Here is a 14,431-nt window from a genome sequence, read left to right on the forward strand (position 1 = left end):
ATCACCTTCCAGGAAGTTGAGGTCACCAGGAAAGTCGGAGGAGTGTGGACCCATAGACAGGCACGGAGGAGCGAGGAAGGAGAGGTAGAAGAGCAGGGCAACAGTCATCACCAGGTGGCAGGGCCCATTAGAGCAGGGACCTCATCTTCACTCGTCCTGTATCCCTTAGCCTCTCACTGGGCATAAGGAAAGCATTCAATAGACATTGGTTGAATAAATGAATGAGTGCATGGATTTGACCAAAGGCAAGCAAAGAGAAAGTTTGGGAGTAACATGTAGTTCTTTCGTGCCCTGTGTGTAACAGTAATATAATATTCGAGGGCATGGGTCTTCAGCAGCACTGAGGGCGGAACATAGCACGCTGAGTAAGTGCTCCGTAGGCACTTGCTTGGTTTTAATTTAAAAGAACTTCCACTTTGATTGGCATGAAGAGATATGCTGACTTCAAAATGATTTGGTCCCCTTTTTTATACTTGCTATGGCATTATAAATTTTTCTGTTCAAACTAAGGACCTTTCGGAAGAAATATTCCCTGGTGCTTTATTGTTGCTGTAACCATGGCACCCTTGCCTTGGCGTGGACTCCCAGGCCCAAGTGGTGAATCTGTTCAGCTTGCTTGTATCATATCTGCAGACTACTTTGCCTTTTAGGAGAGCCTTTAACTTAGTTGTAGAACATGCTGGTGCTCCTTTCCATGGAGCTGAATCTAATTAGTCTCTCCTGGTTTAGTGCAATTGAATCATCGCAGGAAAATGAGAAGCAATTAAGTACCTGTTGCTAACAAGGTGCTGAAATATCTGCCAACAGACACAAGGTGTTTATTTATTATTGGAGTATGTTATTGGAGAAAACATTACGTTGTCTTTCTACAAAAAGAATTGCCAGAGTTGATTTTTAAATGCAGGTGTCATACACTAACTACTACCCCCTTTGAGGAGCATTGAAAAGAGAAGTCACAGGGCTTGTGAACGTCAGTCAAGGTTACCTCAAGTGCCAGTGCCCAGCCTAATGGGAAACAGTGTCGATGGGGTTTGAAGGAACTGGATAGTAAAGAGGAAAAGCAGCTTTTCAGCAAAGGCCCTTTAAGTCCCAGTTCAGGAAATTATTAAATTCATTAGCCAGATACTTACAATCAGCTATTACTGTCCAGCCAAAAGGGGAAGAAGAAAAAATGCCAGCAAATGTTTTAAAACTACAACTAAACAAAAGTCAGGAAGCGTGTAATTAAAACTGTACCTTTATTGTATTGTAAAGAGTTTCACTGTGACATGGAAAATATTTAAAGGAGAAGGCTGTTCAGCTAATTTGTCTGCAAGTGAACTGCTTGGTGGAGAACTACCCTAAATTAACTGTAAGGCCACCCACCGAGCCAACCTCATAAAGGGCCATGGCTGCTCAGCTTGGTTTTGTGTAACATTCAATAATTACTAGATAAATGCATAACTAAAAGCTCTATTACACTAATAATTTGTACTGAGATAGACGTGTGGGGCACCCTGCTGGGTTAATTTGTCATCCCCACAGCAAACTTCTAAAGAGAGCTCTTCCACAGTGGTATCGCATTAGTATGTTGTCCCAAAGAGGACAGGTTAGAGCAGTAAAACCAATTGGCTCCTTAATCCCTTAAAGAGGCAAAATGCCCCCAGGGTGAGAGCCACAGAGAATAGGGTGATTAACCATGTGGACCTACATTTAAACTCATCTTGACAAAAGCAGCTGCTGTCCCTTGGAATCTCTCTCTCTCTCTCTCTCTCTCTCTCTCTGTCTCTCTCTCTTTCTCTCTCTCTCTCTCTCACACACACACACACACACACACACACACACACACACACACACCATAGACCCACATATGCATACACAGTGAAGGCAGTAGTTCTGTGCAAGGTTTCTTAGAAGTCCTCGTGATAAAACTTCAGGGTATCATTTGTACTATAAATCACATAATCAGATAAATCTCTAGCAGTTCTTATTTTCTGGTTTAGCTTAATATAATGTGGATTCTGTGTTTAGACTCATTCTTTATTTTTCTTTTTTCAGAGTAGAAAAAGTCAACATTAGGCTTGTCTTCTCTTTATGTGCAATGTTTCCTTCTCTCTCTCTCTTTCTCTCTCTCACATACACACAAATTGCTGTTTTAAATATGAAGCTCACATTTAAGCTTCAGTGCAGGGTTTTCAACCTTTCCTATTGACAGAACCATAAATCATGTTAAAGTTAAGTGAATTACTGTAGCATGGAACTGTAGCTTTGACAATGTTTATGTAGTATCAGCTTATCATCCAGGCAAAGGGGGGCAAGCACTGACATTTGAAATGGGAATGCACAGCCCTATTAATGCGGTTGCAGTATCATGAGAGTCACCCATTTCTTGCTGCATCCTTTGTACTGTTGAAACTGGTGTTTTTAACCACGTGTATGGAATGTTTTTTAAATGTATATTTCTGCAGTAAATTTACATGTGTTATTTGCAATTTCTTCATATTCAATGGTGGTTGCTCCTCCCCCCAAACAATTCCTTTTTCTTATGTGCAGAGCACGTGTGAGGAACATCAGAATTGCCAGGTTGTAATATAATACTAAGGGACCTATGAACAAAAATTTCTAAAAGGAAATAAACCATTTGACCTCTGAAAAATAATTCAAATGGGAGTAGCAGAGTGCAGTGAGAGAGCACGGGCTGCGGAGCCAGCCAGGAGAGAATTCAGATGCTGGCCAACCACGTGGGATCTGTGTAAGCTTGTGTTAAGTCACTTCCCTGCTACTGACCTTTGTTTTCCACCTGTACAAAATTAGGAGAAGGCAGTGAAATGACCATATGGGAAGGGCTTGGTACATAGTAACTGTGGTACTAAGTGTTGGTTAACTATTTTATCAGATTCCCCCATCTACATATCGTTATGTGCTTTCTTTGTGTGTGGTGCTCTTGAAAGGATTCACACTTCCTTTATTCCTCATTCCCTATCCCCTGTTCTCTCAACCTGCTCTTGTGGGTCCAGAAGGAGTATGTGTTTATTCTCTCCCAGGGGGAGCCACGTATGCCTAGAAGAGGAGATGTGGTCTCAGGGAAGTAAGCCAGCTGGTTTACCATATCCCATCGCTCTCCTGTGGCTGAAAAAACAGGGGGATCTCCCCTGTGGGACAAGTGGCCCATCTCTCCCTTGATGGGTAGGCCTTTAGCCATGGTGGAGACTTCACTTTGGCATATCTTCATTCAGGGATGGCTCTTGCTAAAGGGATAAGCACCTGTGTTGTTTACAAGGGTCTGTTGTTTACAAAAATCAATTCAGCAGATAATTATTGAGCACTTATCACCTGCCAAGCACTGTGCTAGGTCCTAATGAACAAACCAGATGAGCTGGTCCTGCTCCAACAATCTAGAGGAACAGACAGACGTTAAACAAATAATTATTACTATGATAAGATTAATGACTGGGGCCTATAATAAAGGGATGATATAGCACAGGTGTTTAAAGGATTTGTGGGGATTTGGATTTATTTGGGTCCATTTGTGTGGGTCCCTTCTGTTGGCATGCAGTATGAATTTAGAGAACTTTGCCATCCTGAGAGATTTCTCTAGATCATCTTGAATCCCCAAATTCTTGAATACCAAAATAAAAGTTGTCGAATGGTTGTGTACCCAGTAATGAACACGCAATATGTTAATAAGGACTCTTTCAAGTGAAATATTCTTACAAATGAAAACAACCCAACCAAATTGCTCCAAAAGAAAGTCATGGATTTGTGCCTGTAATTAAAGAGTCTGGGGTTATGGCATCAGGTAGAGCTGGATCCAGATGCTCAGGTGATACCTTCAGAAATCTGCATATCTCTTTCTCTCTCTCAGCTCTCCTGTCCTCTGTATGAGCTTTGCTCCTAGGGTAGATCTCCTCAGATTGTGGCACTAATGAAGTGATCAGCTCCAGGTATAATTCCCACCAATATAACAATCCCAAGGGAACAGGAGCAGCTTTTCAGAGTAGATTGAGGAAAGGTTCTACTTCTGGATGCTTATGGCTCCGATCAGCCTGGTTTGGGTCATTTGCTCACTTTTAAAACAACCCTTACGCCTCACCTACCGAAGGGCCAGGGGTAGGGTAGAGTCCTCCCAACCACACAGACTGAGGCCAAGGGAAGGATAGCTACCCAAAGAAACATCAGAGCTCTGTTTCCAGGGGAAAGGGTGAAGGACTGCTGGGCGGGCAAACTAATTGCTGTCCACGGCAGGAGATAAGAGCACAGCTGTCCTGAGCCGCTGGGCAGCGGGCTCAGCTCACTCACTGGCCAGGTGACTGATTTCTGCAGTCAGGGCCTGCAGAGCACAGGTAAAATCCAGGCCGTAGAGAGGTAATGATAAGTGCGTGTCAGGGATCTCCATTTATCTTACATCATCGCGTTGCATTGCATGATCCTGGTTACTTTTCATATATCTCAATTTATTCTAAAAACCAATTCTAAGGATAATAAATAAATCAGAGTCTAGCGTAGTGTCTGGAATGTAGATTCTCAACACATTCTTTTTAAATGAGTGAGCCCACTATGTGTTAGGCACCTACATACACTAATTCAGACCCTCAGAAAATTTTTCATTTGTCCTGTTTTGCCCTATTTAATTGCAGGCTCAGAAACGTTAGGGAACATTGCCTAGATTAACCTAGGGAGTGAATGATTTCAAACCCAGAATAACTGAGCTCTAAAACCCATACAGACATATAATTTCCGTTTTACAGTGGAGAAGGCTCAGGAGCATAGGAGGCTGACACAGGGCTAGTTGATACCCAACCTGGGATAGAAACTTGATTCCCTGTGTAAAGCACAGCATAGGGAATGTAGTCAGTAATGTTGTAATAACCGTGTGTGGTGTCAGATGGGTCCTAGACTTATCGGTGTGATCACTTCGTAAGTTACAGAAAAGTCTAATCACTATGCTGTACACCTGAAACTAATACACTATTGTATGTCAACTGTAATTGAAGAATTAAATAAATTTAATTAAATTAAAAAAAAAAAACTTGATCCCCTGACTTCAAACACTAAACTGGTTTTTCTCATGCCTCCTCCCTTTGTGTGAAATCTACCAACAGTGGGAATAAATCCTTAAGTCCCGTTGGGTGAGTTCGGGAAGATACTCTGAGTTCAGGGGGATACTTGGAAAGTAACCGGCGGCTCAGAAGAAGCCCTAAACGGCAGAGCAGGCCTGACCGTGGGGCGGGGCCCATGCTGCAACCCACCATGGCTTTGCCTTTGTCCTGGGGCTTTGTTTATTTGCTGGTTTTTGCCTTTTTGTTTTTTAATGTCAGCAAAGATCTGGAAAGAGCGCCGGTCCCCGCACTTGGCAGTCCTCCAAGAGACTGTAGTGCGTCCATGGATTTTACTGTTGAAATTCTCTTACACCACTGCAGTTTGTAATCCCAGGGCACTTCCACCGGATCATTGCAGGATTCCCTGCCCACTTCTGTCAGCCTCTGTGATCATCCAGTCCACGGGGGTTGGGTTTTTTTTTTTTCATGTTTTGATTTTTTTTTCTTCATCTCTTATCTCCTAGTATCACTTGCATAGTATGTAAAAGCTCGTGTTCCCTTCATTGAACAGGGGTCTTGTCAGCTTTACTTATTATACAGTCACTGTTTGTGTCTCCTTAATCACAGCTGTTGTGTGGTATCTGACCGCACTTCACATCAGCCACCATGGCGGCTCAGGCGGTTAGGGCGCGAATATGGGCCATTCAGAGAAGAGGCCCTGTCAGGGTCCAGAGGCCAGGGCTCTCTCTCACAGAGCTTGATCTAGCACACTTGGGGTTTTTAAAACTTGAAACATTAGAGCATTCCCAAGCCAAGGTATCTTACAGATTGAGTCTCATGTATAGAACTTAATGCCCCAGAAACACTTTAAAACATAATCTCTTTTAAAAGACACATGCTCCCTTGTTCCATATTTTTTAGATTTTAGTGTTATTACTATGCATTAGTTGTACGGAGTTATTTGTAAGTGTAATCCCAGAGACTGAATTCTCATGCCACTGGAATATACAGCTAGGTGAGCTTTAGCCATTGCTAGTTCGGACTCCTCATTTTGCCAATGAGAGATCTAGAGAAGAGAGAAGTTGCCCACATTTACAAGCCAGGTAGGGGCAGAAACAAAACTAAAACCCCAGTCTTTTTATCTAAGTAGACAATTTTCCTAAAAATTACCCCAGATCTTCCAAAAATCTTTTTTTGTTATTTATGGAATCTTTTTCAAGACCCATATGCATATTTATACTAGTAGTGCATACTGTTATCAGTATTTGTTTTCATTTATCTAAGAGACAGATGGGCAATGGGTACCTCTCATTCTTACCATCCCTTTCCCTCTGTGTGTTCTGCAGTCAGCGCACACGGCCGAATTCCAATTTATTCATTTCCCATCCCCATCATTACCTATAATAGTATAACCAATAAAAGAAAGTATTTATTGATCACTTAACCTTATAATCAGGAACTATGCCATATGCCTTCTATACATTGTGTCATTTAATCCTCTTAACAAATCTGTGAAGTATTATTAGCTCCGTTATACAGATAGCAAAACTGAGTCATAGGTAAGTTCAGAAACGTGAAGCATAGCCGGTACGTGATAGAGCCACAGCTTAACCATGTCTGTCTGACTCCAAAGCCCATAGTCCTCCTATTATACTGCTCTACTTTTCCGACTCATGGGTTTGACTTGAAACAATGCACACACACAGGTGTGGGAAACCGGCCCAGACCGAGGCATGTTAAACAGTGGCGAAGAGGGACAATCAAAGAGCTACAGTGATGGGGGAGGGGAGGGAAAATGGGTGAAGGTGGTCAAAAGATACAACCTCTCAATAAAGAAAAAAAGAAAAGCAACAGTGGGTAGTTAGTGGAGACAGAGAAAGCAAGCAAATTGCCTTGGGAGACTTCAGAACGGTGAGGCTTTAGCAGAAAGGCCAGCTGGGGCATGGACATGGTTTGGTAAGCAAGAGACAGAGTGCGCACTGATTGTCAGGTGCTCAGCTTACAAGCAGAGCGTGGCAGGTGTTCAGAAAGTGAACAGGACTAATGTGGGTCTGCGCCAGAGGCCAGCAAACCGGCCACAAGTCAAGTTCAACCTTCTGTCTGTTTTCAAAAATGAAATTTGATTGGAACACGGTCACATACACTTGTTTATGTAATACCTATGGCCGCTTCTGCACTACAGTGGTAAGTGGGTAGTTGAGTAATTCCAACAGACACCACGAGGCTTGCAAAGCCTAAACTATGCAGCCTCTAGCCTTTAAAGAAAATGTTTGCCAACTCCTGGTCCAGACTGTAAGCCAGGGTATTTGAGCAAGAAGGGTCTTTAAGAAGCTCAAACTGATCTCAATAAAAAATTTAGAAGACCTTTGCCTGCCTCTCTCTCCCTCTCTCTCCCCCCTCCCTCCTCCTCTCCCCCGCCCCGTGTGTGTATTTTCTCAAAAGACATTGAAATTTGATCTCTACCCTGAAGCTCCCCTTCTTTCAAATGGAATAGAATACATCAACCATCTTTGAATTCTATTGTAGCATAAAGTTACTTTGGTAGTAATAATATAAAAATACTGGTGTTTTCCAGGTCATCATGCAGTGTCACATATTCCTCTCATTTGACTTGTCCGGGTACTTTCACATGCATCTCGGAGATGTTAACTATATGTACTATATGTTTTGAAAACCTCCACTTGCCTTGTGTCAAAGGTTGTTATTTAGAAAAGGTTCTGCCTCCGAAAGTTTTGAAACCCACTGCCAATTCCTCTTTCCTTGTCTCTCTGTTAAAATAAATCCCATAACTTCAAACTTCTAGGCTTTCGTAAGTGGCAGGTCTGACTCATGCATGATTTATAAATGATAGCCGTGGACCATTAAGATAGATTTCTCAGCTTTAGGCAGGCTCTAATGGTGTTGCACATTGTGGTTTTGAATTTCTGAGGCAGCAACGTACATAGTAGTTGACAACCCAAACGATTGAAGTTCCATTTGCCTGTATGGAAGGTTTTTTTTTAAAGTGCATTTTTTTTCTTCCATTTTCTTCTTTTAGAGCTCTACCCTATTACAATCTTTGCTTCTAAATATAAAGTAGCCAGGAGTTCTCAATGCCACCTTTTACTCTATGGAGATGGTTATTTGAATCTAAAGACCATCTTCCTGCTGGGGACAGATGAGTCACTTTTTCATGTAACAGTGCTAGCAGAGAGAAGCAGTGTGACCTCTCACCCAATGCCATTGGCTCAGTGTTGATTAATGGTAAGACCGTGAGGGTTTGCAAATGCCAAAACTCAGGATTTGTCATTCCATCCTGGGAGGGAAGAAGGCTTCGTGCACCTGAAGGGGTGAGGTCTTGCTGTTTGTGCCACTCTCTGGACAGCTATTCCTTGGAGCCGCCCATGGCACGAAGACTAGGGTTTAAAGGATGATGCCAGGAGCCAACACCAACATGAAAAGAATCCGAGTCTCTGTCCGATCTGTGAGAATCTGCAACGGTTCAGGGACAAGGGAGAAAGCAATTGAGTCAATGCCAGGGTTAAATAGGAGAACATATTTCAACCTGTGAAATTTTGGTTTGAGAAAAAATGTGAGAGGGTTATTACAATTCTTGGAGTTTGGGTTTGGGCAAAACCACTGAAAATGGTAAGAAGGGATTTCTTTCTATCTCTTCTTCCCAAGATGTAGAATGAAATACAAGGTTCCAAACTCATCTGGTTATGCCTCCCCGACATCATCCTTTTTTTAGCTAGAAAATGTGTCTAAAGGCACATAATAACCTCCATACAGTGGACTCTCAGACTAAGAATCACTTGTTGGATCTTATAAGTCTCTCAACACACAGTGATGTAGTAATGACCTTGACCTTCTCCTTCCCCAGTCCTAATCAGTTCTACTTCAAAGGAGGAAGCATTTTTAAGTTAAATATTTATATGTTAAATTGCATTAAATTTTAAAATTGTCTCTTGCAAGCTAAAAGCAAGAGAGTATTTTAAAGAATTGGGGGCCAGGAGGAGTGCACACAAGTAAATTAATCTGCCTGACCTGCTTTCTTTTTGTACTAAGTATCCAGTAATATGAGCATTTGGTAATAAATAACTGAACCCTACACCCTTTGGGAAATTCTGGCTCTCTGTTTCTTTAATTGTGGCAACTTTGTTCAGAATAGGTAGGTGGTGCCATTCCAGCCAAGAAACCTAATCTAATTTTCTTCCTTCCCCTCTTATTTGTATTCCTTGAGAAAAGCCCAAGCAGTTGGTTTAAACAAGTCTGGCCTGTGCTTAAAGTTTAAACCAGTAGTGAGATCCATCCAGAGAGGAGTGTTTCTGACACTATGCTGCTCCTGGCCTAGGGTTCTAAGAGTATTAGGCCCCAGAAGCAGCCAATTTTGTAGTGCCTTTTAATACACAAAATTGTATTAACATCAACATGGATACAGATGGATGCACTGCAATAAACCGTAACCACTTGAGAAAAGCCTTTATTGACTCTCAAGTAAATAATGCACATTTTAAAGGCCCTAAATATGCATTTACATAATGTGCTATAATTTTTTATTGTGTCAACTACTCACACACACGCATCCATAAGAAATGTTTTTCTCCATCAAAAATGTGGACTCATAGCACTGCTTGTGCATGGCGTTAGCACCATGCCAGATTCCGAATGCCAGTTTCTCTTTTGTAGGGCCTACTGTGACAGTCCCGGAGTACCTTTAATGAGTTTTACTGATGGAGTGATTGATGCATTTGACCCCATCGACACTTTCTAAAATGATTTTAGACTATTTAGACAAATACTTAGGGACACTAAAAACATCTAATCCAAGAGAAAAAAGAGAAAACAAGAAATGGGATAAAAGGAAAGACAAATTTAGACCATGTTGAAATCTTAAGTCTGAGCTGTAGAGCAATGGAGGAAATGTATGGCTCTCATTGTTCAGTAGGGCGCTGATGGTAGGTTATCCAGAAAAATAGCATGTACATAATCATATTTAACAGAACTGTTTGATGGCTATAACACTGTCTTCTGTTTGAAGAAATTAAAGCTCAGAATCTTGAATGATTTATGCCCAGTTCTACAGTGACCTAGTGGCTGAGCCAGAAACTGTGAGGCATGAGAAAGTAGGGGTTGTGAAGGATGACCTTGGAAATGCAGACTCGGCAGTTGTCTAATTTGAATCTATAGGCTAAATGATTTCCTGGTATTAATTAAGAATTAATTGATTCTTATAAATTAATCGTTACAGAATTAACTCCATATAGTACCATATATTCTCAGGTTATGGTAAAATGAACTCTAGGCCACAAGGAAAAGGCGAATAAATTGTTTTAAGTAAAACAAAACAAAGAAACTAAGGTCTAAATTTAAGCTGCTAATGATTTTCTTTTACATATTTAACAACAACAAAAAGAGGGTGAGGAGGTTTATTAACACATAAAGGAGGAATTCCAAGATCTTGTTGAATTATTTCTTCTATCAGGTTTCACTTACTTCGATCTGTCTAACCTTCGCTCAAGTGAATTTTTCCATTGGGCATCATTTTCTGTTGGCCACAACGATTTCATAATCTAACAACCATTCATCACTTTTTATCGAGCACCTAAAGCATTGCCACCTTATCATGACTCTGCTCCCAAGGGCTCTTGGCTACGGAGTTGCCACTGTTGGCATTTACATGCTGCAAAAGTTGTTATGCTCAATACATTCCCAGCCCCGTTTGAAAAATGCCACGTTCCATCCCTGACTAAAAAGTATTGAGTCAAATGCAGGGCACTGGGTCAAAGTGCCTGGCTACCAGCAAGTTAGAACATGCCACGTCAGATGAAAAAAACTCCTTTGGTTCTTTTACACGGCACAATTGCAGAGTAAAAGATGACCAGAGCCAATTAACTGTTTAGTTTGTGGCTTTTAACTCAGAGACGATATGGATCCCAACATTTATCACTCATTGTATGAAGTCCTAAGTTTGATCAGTTTGTCTATAAGCTCCCTGGATCTTCGGCAGGTAAAAAAAAAAAGTTTTAAGTTCATATTTAATTACATGGTGATTTTAGTAATTTCTATACCACTCATGTATTCAATCATCATTGTATCATCAATAGATATTAACTGAATGTTAGACGTGTCCTGGGGATATGACAGTAAAGCATTAAAAAGTTTTTATTAAGTTTTTTTAGATGAAGAAGACTGGGAGAAGAAGCAAGTATGAGGGGTAGAAGATGACAAGAATTCTAGCTTGAATAGGTTATGTTCAAGATGCCCTCATTTGTATGACTGAAGACAAAATTTTGTGTTGGCTTAATTCTGTACCCCAAGCCCAAAGTAGGAGCCTGTGGACACTTATGGGATAAATTAAAGGTTGCATGAATGAAAGGGTCCCATCAGGTCATCTGCAAGACCTGGACTGGGCTGTTGCTTCTACTCCCAACCCCCCTTTCCACTCTTTAAAAACTACAGATGTCATTCTGAACCTGAAAGTCCTGGCCATTCCAATCATTATTCGGAAAATTCCACAGTTCTGAAGTTATCCCAGTAAGGAACAAAGAACCCACACCCGGGGGTCCATACACAGTCATCCTTTCTTACAGTCCTCAGCCATGCCAACGCGAGAGTGGGAAAGAGCACGGCCTGTCTTACTTAGGTTTCTCTTCTGTTTTGTGAGTCATTCTCAGTTTAGGAAAGTTTTATTCTCCAAAATTTGGAGTATTCCTTTGTTTTCTCTTTGCAGGGGCTCCTTGTGTTTAAAGAAAAGTGAGAAGAGAAAAACTCTTCTCTGCTGTTTCTCTGGCCCTCTAGAAGTGAGAGCAGCTGCCCTGGCTTTCCTCCTCGCTCTGAGCATCTTCAGCCCTCCCTGTGGGCTGCTCTTAAGCGGCAGCAGCTTTTATCAATTGCCCTTCCAACTCAAGGGCAGAAGTCCTCTCAGAAAAATTATTCAGCACCTTCCATAAGTTTTTAAATCTAATGTTCGCTTCTTTTCGTACCAATAAAATTTAGCAGTGTTCACATATAAGGGAGTAATAGTTTTCTGAGTCTTTTTATCAGTCCTTATGAGCAAGGGGCCAACAGTTTAGCAGGGGTCACTGCGTACTCAGCCTGTGGGTTCCCTTGCTCTAACATTATGCGTTTCTGACTTTGGCTGTAGATGGCAAAAAAAAAAAAAAAAAAAAAAGGTGACATAAACCTTCCATCTAAAGCGAGGCACCCAAATTGCACAGGTTCATTAAGTGATCATTTACTACATACTTCAAAAAAATTTCATCCTGAATTAGTCCCTAGAAATTTCCTTGAAAGGGATATGAGAGCTTTAACAATGAATTATTGTCTGTGGATAGTTCAGCATGAAAGGGGGTCCATATGTGCAAACTAGAATTTGTCATATGTAATGTCAGTTAAATCAGGTCTAATCTACCAAATACATTTTTTATTGCTTGCTTCATTAAAAGAGCTCTTAAGGTAATGAATAATCTTCAGCTTCACCAAGGATTATTAATGCCTTTATAACTCATGTCCACTGAAAATAGAAAGACAGCTTGAAACTCTACCCTAATCTAGCCTCCAAGTTTGTCTTAGAGCCTTAAGGAAGAAAATCTGTCAGACCTCTCCAGGGTTAAAGTCAGTCACATGAGCAGTACTGTGAATGGGGTCAAGAAGAAAGCGGGGAGCATTGAATCAGCTTTAAAAGCTGTGGCAAAGCACTCCTTTCTCTTCCTAACTCTGATGTTTTCTTTCCCTACAGCAAGTCCACATGCAACACCATCGACTCTTCATTTTCCGACATCACCCATTATCCAGCAGCCTGGGCCTTACTTCTCACACCCAGCCATCCGCTATCACCCTCAGGAGACGCTGAAAGAGTTTGTCCAACTTGTCTGCCCTGATGCTGGTCAGCAGGCTGGACAGGTGGGGTTCCTCAATGTAAGGAAACCTCTTTTTTTTCCAATTTCTTTAGAAATATTAACCGAGTGTAACAATAACAAGGGGAGACCTTATGACCATGTGACATTGTGCTCTGATGTTGTGCTGACTGACTGCGGGCAAATGTCATATTTATTCTAGATTGTGGGAAAGTTAACTTACTGGGAGAGTGATTGGCCAGGGTTTAAAAACAGTGTTTGTGTTAAGTTCACAACTGTCAAGTTTATGGATATAAATCATCTCAAGGGTGAACTCTGTAACCTTCTAAGGTCCGTGGGCTGATAATTCCACCTCATGCATACTAACCCGAGAGCTCTCACAGTTAACAAAATAGAAAGACCAAATAATTTTAAATAATGATTTGCGGTGGTAGGGAGAGACAGGGGGCTGAGGGGGCACAGATGTTTCAGATCAACTAAGTTGATATTTTTAAAAAATACAGTCTTCTAACACTTTAGATCAAGTTGACCAGTACTTGAACTCAAGATGCTAGAAGTACAGTTTATTATGGTTTGTTATTTCTGCAAGTAGTTATCTTTCCCACTTATCTTTGTATAAAGCTAAACAGGATTCAGTAGTTTCAAATGAATGTTTTTATTTTTTTCTCAACAAAACCCAAACAATCACAGTTTGAAATACTATTCCAAATGCAAAAGTAATTTTTAAAAATCTGGGGTGGGGTGGAGGGAAGGGGAGAAAATGCAGACAATTGTAACTGAATAAAAATAAATAAATAATTTTTTTTAAAATCACAAATTTTATTCAAATGTAGACCTAAATGTTTACAATGGATAGCTGTATCCCAAGGCCAATAATAATAATAATGAATAGTAAATGATGACCAGCATAAAGCCAAATGTGATTTTCCTTTTCTCCCAATAACTGCACCTGAAGCCACAGATTAGCCATAATTATTATTGCCTAATTTAAAATATTATATCACGCTGCCCTATCACTGATTTTCTTCCTTGCAGAAATACCTGATTCTGCATATCTGAGATAGAACAGGCAGCTTTGACTAATGTCTGGTGATGTGTTAGCAGATACATTTCTGTCTAGACAACAAATCAATATGGTGCCTTTTTCTTTTTGCTTGTGTATTCATTTGCTTGGCTTATTCTAAAGAGTTCACTTACAGACTTTTAGCCCACTCAGAAATAACACACAGGCAAGTTTGTTGGCAAAAAAGCATAGCATTCTGATGGTCAGGCGAGATAGTCTTTGAGGAACAATACTAAATATATAAGTGAATGTTGATGAGGCAGTGAGTCTGCCTCTGCAGAATCATTAAGCTAAAACTTAAAAGCTGGGAACAAAAGCATCTCCTTCAACTGACTTTTGATTTGGGACTATAGCCTAAATACGAGCTTTTATTTTTGCCTGAAGAGCATCACTAAAGTCTGGAATCAGAAAGGCCACTTGGGAAACCATAAAAAAGCTGAAGTGATCACCACTATCAAGCATCTGACCTTTAAATTTCTAACATTTTTTTTAAGATTTTGTTCATTTATTTT

The 14,431-nt window shown here is 40.8% G+C and overlaps 1 protein-coding gene across 3 annotated transcripts in view; it reads left to right on the top strand.

Annotated features, from left to right (window-relative positions):
• The window catches only part of NFIA (nuclear factor I A), a 367,285-nt gene that overhangs the window by 298,345 nt on the left and 54,509 nt on the right, over window positions 1–14,431 (top strand). For 2 of the 3 annotated variants that reach the window (XM_024565329.3, XM_024565326.3), the window contains exon 8: window positions 12,739–12,917. In XM_024565329.3, the coding sequence (XP_024421097.1) occupies window positions 12,739–12,917 (179 nt within the window). The remainder of the gene's footprint in view (window positions 1–12,738; window positions 12,918–14,431) is intronic. The other variant, XM_045199431.2, reaches the window with a different exon arrangement.

The sequence above is a fragment of the Desmodus rotundus genome, chromosome 3 (genome assembly GCF_022682495.2).
Source record: "Desmodus rotundus isolate HL8 chromosome 3, HLdesRot8A.1, whole genome shotgun sequence".
Taxonomy (NCBI): Eukaryota; Metazoa; Chordata; class Mammalia; order Chiroptera; family Phyllostomidae; genus Desmodus; species Desmodus rotundus.